The sequence below is a fragment of the Etheostoma spectabile genome, chromosome 3, assembly GCF_008692095.1.
Source record: "Etheostoma spectabile isolate EspeVRDwgs_2016 chromosome 3, UIUC_Espe_1.0, whole genome shotgun sequence".
Taxonomy (NCBI): domain Eukaryota; kingdom Metazoa; phylum Chordata; class Actinopteri; order Perciformes; family Percidae; genus Etheostoma; species Etheostoma spectabile.
The window spans coordinates 9201688-9209923 of NC_045735.1; the positions used below are offsets into that span (position 1 = coordinate 9201688).

The 8236-nt window shown below is 37.9% G+C and overlaps 1 protein-coding gene across 3 annotated transcripts; it reads right to left on the reverse strand.

The window, feature by feature from the left end:
- Positions 1-162: 162 nt before the first annotated feature.
- On the reverse strand, positions 163-6435 carry LOC116673392 (uncharacterized). Of its 3 annotated transcripts, none has more exons than XM_032505704.1 (11): positions 6316-6435; positions 5362-5709; positions 5077-5178; positions 4881-4940; positions 4062-4118; positions 3885-3911; positions 3547-3732; positions 3400-3447; positions 3264-3326; positions 3105-3131; positions 2727-3012 (listed from the first exon to the last, which is right to left on the reverse strand). In XM_032505704.1, the coding sequence occupies exons 1-11, from the start codon at positions 6374-6376 to the stop codon at positions 2954-2956; spliced, it is 1038 nt and encodes a 345-aa protein (XP_032361595.1). In that variant the 5' UTR covers positions 6377-6435; the 3' UTR covers positions 2727-2953. The 3 variants fall into 3 exon arrangements, 2 of the variants coding, with proteins under 2 accessions (XP_032361595.1, XP_032361603.1); XM_032505712.1 differs by having other exon boundaries at positions 5362-5682; positions 6316-6425; XR_004327832.1 differs by lacking the exons at positions 2727-3012; positions 3105-3131; positions 3264-3326; ... (6 more) ...; positions 5362-5709; positions 6316-6435 and adding exons at positions 163-353; positions 470-533; positions 642-891; ... (4 more) ...; positions 1911-2032; positions 2127-2524.
- Positions 6436-8236: the final 1801 nt, after the last annotated feature.

Genomic DNA, 8236 nt, shown 5'->3' on the forward strand with positions numbered 1-8236 from the left:
TGGTGGATGTAAAAAAAAAAAAAAAAAAAGTTACTCAAATTAATTGTCGTCTGAGGTCATCACTTTGAACCCACCAACCATTATACATTTTTTCACAACCACCCAAAATAAACAAGTGCCAGAAAACGTTATAGTCCCACTACCAAAAGACACCTGCTAACATCTGAAAAGGGCTAGATTTATTTTCATTACAAATCATCATCAGACAGTTATTGACTGAACCTCTCAGTTGTGCTTCCAAATATAACTTGGTTGTTTACAGTAGATAAAAAAAATGTCCACCAGAGATTACACTGTAATAAATAGGCTACTCTGTCCTGGCCCTGGTGTGCTACGTCTTAATTTACTCCTGCCTGTAAGACACGGAAAAACCGAGACAATCGTTCACAGTTACATATTAGCAAGTGAATAAATCAATAAACCAAGATTCATTAGACTTAACAGATCAATAGGCTGCAGCTTAACTTACTATTGCTGCAGGACTGTAAGCAATCTGTTCCTTTACAGATCTCTATATCATAGTGGAAATATACCTGTGGGAGAACATCCAATTGTAAAACAAATAACTAAGGCCAAAATATATCAGAAAGATTCATAAAACATTTTCTTTTTTCGTTTCGTTTTTACTTTGTCTTACATACCAGGTTTTCAGATGTCGGGGGCTTCACAAATGAGAACAGCTTTACCACAAACCATTTATGAAGAGTGGGGTATTTCCGCTCCTTGCTGGGGACAACTGACAACACAACAGTTTTTAGTCGGTGTTGCAGAGCAGTCTTCCAGCAGCAGCACTAAATCGTTTGAGAACAAAGACCTCCACATACACAGGCTCGCCAAGCACAGTTACTATTGGAGGATCTCGAGAGGAATAGAAAGACTTGTAATTGGAGTCTGTAGATGAAAGATAAAAAAAAAGAAAATTAAAAAAAGCCTGCAAAAAAACACACATACATACACACATTTGGACAAACTGAGTTTCATGGACAATAAAAGTAAAAATTAGGAATAAAAAGCAAAAACTTAACCTTTGGCAAACCTCATTTCAGTCCTCAGTATTCCCTCATTCTTCAGTGTTGACATGTTCTCCGATCTTTCACTCTGAACCCTGATGCTCAGTTGAGTAATTTTGGCAAGCGCAAAGCTACAATGCACAGTACAACTAAAAAAAGAAAATGTAAATGAGTGTTCATTACTTTCAAAAAGCAGTATGAGGGGAACTTTTTATTTTTCCCCATTTCTTACTGGAAAGGAGTGTCACGAAATATAGAGCCTTTCCGCAGATCTTGTTTTACCTCAATGTTGACCCAGTAAGTTATACTCCCATCTGCTATCTGTAACACATAACCAGACTTGTTATGGTTGGTCACAAACATAACGTCTCAAGACTGTGGATGTGATCTATTTACATTTACCACTGACTGAGTGTCACAATCAGTAAATGGAAAGCTGAAAGTGACAGCATCCTTGGATCGTTTTTTGGGTTTACAGTTGTGGCTTTTGCTGGAAGGGATCCAGACTGCATCCAGGTTCAGAGGTGGCACCGTGGCATTCTGAGGGATTGTAATGTTGAACCCATCTTCGTTGCAGGAAGGAATTCTAGAGATCAATGGATCATCATTTTTGTTCACCTCTGTAACAAAACAAACACTAAGAATTATTAATAAACTACAGACATACTGTCATGGCATTTATCTGTGCTTGTAGAATCGATACCTTTAGTTTTTCTTGCACAGATGAGCGGTATTGACTTGACAATTTCAAACCGTCCCTTGTCTGCAAGTGCCATGATGACAACAGTCAGGTTTTTTGTGTATCTCTATTAATCAAAGGGTAAAATTAGAATATGAAAAACTTTTGTATAAATATGCATTAAAAATAGACAGACAAGCTAAAGATATTTTTTGGCTTACACGTCTTCTCACAAAACATCCATGGAAAGCAACTCTTAGGTAAATAAAGTTGTCAATTTCTCCAAGAAAGTAGTGGCACCTCTTTGCAATAGCAATGGCTTGGTAATATCCGCTGTGATCATCTGTGTGTTATTTTGGGCACAAATAAGGGCATAGTAAACACTTCAAAGCTATGTGTCATCAGTGATCATCATTTATTTTTAGTGTCAGACTTACCCTGAACATAAATGGTGAAAGGAAGACCAGCAAATTGCACCTTTGATATGTAAACAGACATGAACCCATCATGGCAAATCAATGTATCATTGTTCATAGTGTTAGCAACTGCTGCTTCAAATAGTTTTGAAGCAGCATGGGCTTCACGTTTCAAAAGCAGCAGTGCTAACAAAACAAATGTCACCAAAATGCAGTCTGTACTGTGAATCCTCATCTTTGGATACCAAGTACTCTGACAGGTGGAGCAGCTGCTTCTTATTTGGCTTAATTTGCACAACTCTCAGAGTAAAAGCAACTCTCTGTTGCCGCACAGCATGAGGGTACTGTGTTTAAATCAGTTTCTGGGGCCTTTCTCCTTGTATCCTTCCACAGCAAACAGACATGCAGGTGAAACTGAGACTCTAAATTGTCTGTAGCTGTGAATGTAGTTTGGATTATGGATAAAAAACAGAAGGTTTTCATTTTGTCTGCAAGTCAAACCAAAAGTCTAAAGCAATTTATATTTGTAAAACATTTACTGTTTTTCTTCTCACATGCATTCAATACATCCTGCATGTATTGAATGCAGGTTTGTCTCATTTAACACCTTTATAGACTGTCTCGATTTGTCTGTGAAGATCTTTATTTGATAGCCATAACCAAACAGCAATCACTCATTGTCTATTACATGTACAGGAAATGCAGTGCAATGATACAGCAAACAAATATACCAAGCTATCTATCAGGTACAATATGTAAATTGAAATAATCAATTTCAAAACTGTCATTGGAAAGGACGTTGATGCCGAAAATATCTCAACAGCTGTTGAAACTCTCCTTTACTCTCTTTATAGATGGTTGAGCTGGTCTGTACTCCTGTTGTAAATTGGGTTTTTGCATTCAGCTTCTGACAATGAAACAACAGAGAAATGGGAGAGCGGTTGAGCGCACACTATTATTTCTTCACGAAAGCTCTCCACAGGTGATTTCAGCACTCACTTTCTTTGGCTTTCTTCTTCCCCAGACCTGAAACAAAAAACAAAAACAAAATAAAATACGTGATTAATGAGTGAATAATGTAAGAGATGTTTTTGCATTGGGCTATTTATTCTGACACACAGATAGGCTAAATCATTTTGATAAATTAAATCAAAATACCTTTGCGATGATTCTTCACCTGAGTTGGCATGGCTTGCTGCTGGTTGATTTCACTTTGGTTAACTGTATAAGGAAATTATTAAGTGAAATTCCTGACAGCATTGAAATGATGGAAATGAAAAGATAAATATAGTACCGTAATAATGCCGACTGAGACTTGCTTGCCGTAATCGGCTGAAGAGCTCTGAAGAGGTGAGAGATAAGACTCAGTTACTCCAGTTTGTCAAGAAAATAAGAGTAACCAGTAATACAAAGAGCAGTAATTCTGCTGAATATTAAGCACCTTGATGAAATCCTTGTTTTTTTCTCTGACTTTCCATCCTCTCAAACTGGTTCAAGTTTGGATAAATCCCACTAGCACTTTGAATGGGTTGAGTCCCTTGCGGATCAGGCAGAACTTCTGATGTTGGACTGCAATAATTTTGGTTGGGGTCACCCTGTTGTTTGGATGGGCCTTGGTCATCATTTTCTGATATTTAGAAAAGATACACTTAAATATAGACACAGACATTCATGATGTTTTAGGTGGGAAAACAAAGACATTAGCTTTTTAACGAGGTGAATCAATAGATGACATGGTAAGAAAGAATCAAAGAAAGAAGAAGAGCTGTGTGAACGCACCATAAACAAGATGATCATTGCCTGCTCCTGTAGGAAAAGAAACACTATGAACACTACTTTTCGTCAAGAAAACACAACAGACATATTACTTGTCCTCATCAACTTAGGTACTGCATCACATATACATACTGTTTATATTACATGATGTGTGTGTTTTTGTGTTGTTATTGAGATTACCTCTCTGCTGCAGCTCTACAGGCACTCCGCCTGTTTCCACAGGTGTAGCACTGACACCTGCAGTGGGACAATATATGAAGCAACTTAAAGGAATAGTTGGACGTTTTGTCTCCTATTAGTCTTGTAAAGACAAGGCTACAGCTAGCATCAGGTTAGCTCAGCTTAGCACAAAGTCAGAAACTAGTCCTTTACAGATCAGAAACGGGGAAACAGCTAACCTGGCTCTGTTTAAAGTCTTACAAAATTAAACTAATGATTTTGCCAAACGTTTGTTGACATTTGTGGGAGATATCATCCCTGTTAGATTACAACAATTACATCTCCAAAGCTAACGTAAATGGTTTTCCCGACTATAGGTTGCTTACAATTTAAACAACATGGCGTCACTGTGGCACGTGCACTTGAAAATAACCATTCATTTGAAAAAAGAATGTTTGTTGTTGTGTATTTACCATGCTATTCATCAGTGACTTTGCAAATGTGCTTTGTTGTAAAGCCGACATTTGCATTGATATCAATATCTTCTTCAATAACTTTAACAGATACTGATAATTTAATTTGGATTTAAGATGTCTTAATTTGCTATACTGTACAGTACTGTAAGCCACAGTACATTCCTGTGCTATAATGTAATAGTATCTGTGTACCGAGAAAGATCCTACAGAAAATTAATCTAATGTTTAATGTGGGATTTCATGTTTTGCTGTATTGTTGTGTGTCTTGTCTTTACGTCTGTCTGCTGGCTGTACAAACAATTGCCCCTCAAGGAAAATAAAGTTACCTTGACTTTAAAAGGTAAATTGTGAAATCATTACTTACCCTCAGTACCTGCATCTTCAGGATTGTTCGTATTGTACTGCTTTCTGTTATTGCAACACACTGAAATAAAAAGTTTAATAACAATTTTTTTTAAATAACCACTCAATCCATCCATCCATCAAATACACTAACAAAACACAAACTTTTGTCCTATCATTTGTGTAGACTGTGAGTGCAAGACTGAGCAAATACTTACATTTGCACTTGATGCAGCCGTAGCCACTGACGCTCAGCAGGATCAAAGCAGCCACACCAGCACAGATGAAAATCAGTAGCCTCATCTTTTCACTCAGAGCATCTGCATTATAAGTTGTGGTATATCAAATATGTATTTCACAGGAAACTCTAACTCATTCACATGTCCTCTCTCATGGGGGAGGTTTGTGACCATGGAAAGGAATATGGCTGCATGTTTCTGCACAGCCTGCTGCTCAGTATTGAGAAAGCATTATCTTAAAACCTTCAAACAGAAATCACCTACCTCTTTCAGCAACCAACTCCACTTGAAGACAGTCATATCCTTGCTTACAGTGATAACACCCCATGTCAGAGTTGTTAAGTTTATCGATGAAGATGGAGTAGTTCCCCTTTGAGCCCTGGTTAGGAAAGACTTTCACCCGACCATTCCTGTGGTCCAGGAACCTAATACGACCTTCAGATTTAATATGGACCAGATCCCCCTTAAGAGTGTGGGCCCAGGACACCCAGTCGAGTTGAATTGTTGTAAAGTAGCATGGCAGGAGCACAGAGGAGCCAAGTGCAGCACTGAGTGTGTGCGTCTTACAATCATCGGAATTCTGCTCACAAGAGTTGTCAAAGTGAGGCTCTTCTTAACAGGAAAGAGAAATACAAGAACAAGTTTAAACTTTGGGTTGCTTATGTCATATTAAAATAACCAAGAGTACCAACAGTAAAAACTCGTCCTCCTTATTATTGTATATTTTAAAACATTTGTCTGGAGATCTTTAAACGAATTGTCAGGGCTCAGAATACATTTATTGACTGTGTCGGGTAAGATGGGTAACACTTAAGGAGACAATTGAGCAGAATTATTTTTTTAATTCAACTTTTTTAAAGACACTGAATAAAAACATATATAACATAGAAACAGATTTCTAAGTCAGCCCAATAAAACTAGATGAATTATGAAACTGTGTTTTAAAGGGGGCGGGGGAATAAAGAATATGACGCATCTATTAATATCATAGTCCAGTAATCATATCTTCATAATCCATACTTAGATTTGCCAGGCTCTAAGTATGGCAACTTAAATATCTAAGCACAAGACTTCAAAGATTGAGGTACTAAAATTGTCTTAAGGATGTACAAAGACATCTAACAGTTAAAATGTAGAAAAAGAGGTAGAGTTTTATGAATGGAACATTTTATATAAATTTTACTTTAATTCTCTAATTTTTTTCACAAAAGGACTTACCATTTGAAGACACACAAATAAACCACAGGGCTAAAAGGAAGATCCACCTGTCAGCAGTCATTGTAAGCAACTCGTACAGTGTGAACAGCACTGTGGTAAAGCTGCACTCTAAGCTCTAAGCTCTAAGCTCTAAGCATCACGGCATAAAAACCACAAAACCATCACGGGTCATTTAGTTATTTTTGAAAGTGCTTTGCTGTCTGTTAGTTTCACATGAACGGCAGCCAAAATGTTTGACATAACTTTTTTTCTTGATTAACTTGAAAGGTGATAATGTCAACTGTTTTAACAGTATTTTGATTTAAATCATTAAATATTTATTTTTTACACTATGAACATATAGATGATTGTGAGAAAAAGGCCTGAAAGACGCCTCCTCCAGACCACGTCCTGTTGATGCTTCCGGAGAAAGGGGCCTTGTGATCAAGTACAGGATGTGTGTTGTCACAGTGTTCAGGCAAAACTAATTCCAATTCGATGCAATTTCATACGATCAAACATAAAAACCTGGAGGACATTATACAACATCTGAAAACCTCCTCCTGTTGTCTTGATATTCTACCAACAAGTGTATTCAAAAATGTTTTAAATTGATTGGCTTCTGATCTTTTACAGATTGTGAACACATCTCTTCTTTCAGGTATCTTCCCACATGCCCTGCCCTGAAAACTGCAGTAATCGAGCCACTCTTAAAAAAGAACAATCTAGACACGTCACTAATGAGCAACTATAGGCCAATATCAAACCTTCCGTTTTTCAAGTAAAATTATTCCAGCCTTCAGGTCTAGTTTTTGACCACACGACAGCACTGAGACAGCTCTCGTCAAAGTCTTTAATGACATCCACCTAAACACATATAGTGGCAAGATTTCCGTCTTTATATTACTTGAGCTTAGTGTTGCATTTGACACGGTTGATCATTACATATTACTTGGGAAAACTGGTTTGGCGTTTCTGGCTCAGTACTAAACTGATTTGAATCCTACTTAAAAAATAGGGACTGTTTTGTGGTTGTAGGTAATTATGCATCTGAGCATGCAAATATGACATGCAGAGTTCCCCAAGGTGCCGTTCTGGGGCCTCTTCTGTTTACTATTTACATGCTTCCACTGGCTCAGACTATGGAAAACAACAAATAAGTTACCATAGTTATGCGGACGACACAAATTCACATAACCTCCAGGTGACTACAGTCCAATACAAAAACTGACTAAGTGCATTGAAAAAATGAATGACTGGATGTGACAGAACTTTCTTAAATTAAATGAAGAAAAAAAAGGGGTGGTTGTTTTTGGAGCTAAAGGGGAACAATTCAAAGATAGTGTTCAGCTTCAAACGACAGTGTTAAAAACAACAGACAAAGCCGGAAATCTTGGTATAGTCATTGACTCTGACCTGAATTTTAACAGCCACATTAGGACAATTACAAAGTCAGCCTATCATCACCTTGAAGGTCCCATGGCATAAAAATTTCACTCTATGAGTTTTTAAAACATTAATATGCATTTCCCAAGCCTGCCTATGGCCCCCCAGTGGCTGGAAATGGCGATAGGTGTAAACCAAGCCTTGGGTATCCTGCTCTGCCTTTGACAAAATGAAAGCTCAAATGGGCCGATCTGGAATATTGCCCCTATTGAGGTCATAAGGGACAAGGTTACCTCCCCTTTCTCTGCCTTGCCCGCCTAGAGAATTTAGCACACTCTTGTAATTGGCTTTCCAATGAACAAAGTGGCAGTTGGTTAAGGCCACACCCCCAGGCTCCACCTTGCCCCCCTCTTTCCTCCTCAAAAGCTACAGACTCAGAAATGGCAAATGCTAAGGAGGTTGAGTAAAATTTCATGGTAAGCAAATCAGAGGTAGAGTTGGGCGAGTGTTCAAAAGCATGCATACTTGGACACATAACAAACAACACAAGCGAGTC

What these genes read in the sequence shown, in the direction of transcription:
- LOC116673392 (XM_032505704.1), bottom strand. Translation starts at nt 6,376, where the DNA reads ATGACTGCTGACAGGTGGATCTTCCTTTTAGCCCTGTGGTTTATTTGT. An exon ending in GGAGTTGGTTGCTGAAAGAG is followed by an intron (nt 5,179 to 5,361) that starts GTAGGTGATTTC and finishes CTTATAATGCAG; the next exon opens with ATGCTCTGAGTGAAAAGATG. An exon ending in TGTAGAGCTGCAGCAGAGAG is followed by an intron (nt 3,912 to 4,061) that starts GTAATCTCAATA and finishes CTTTTCCTACAG; the next exon opens with GAGCAGGCAATGATCATCTT.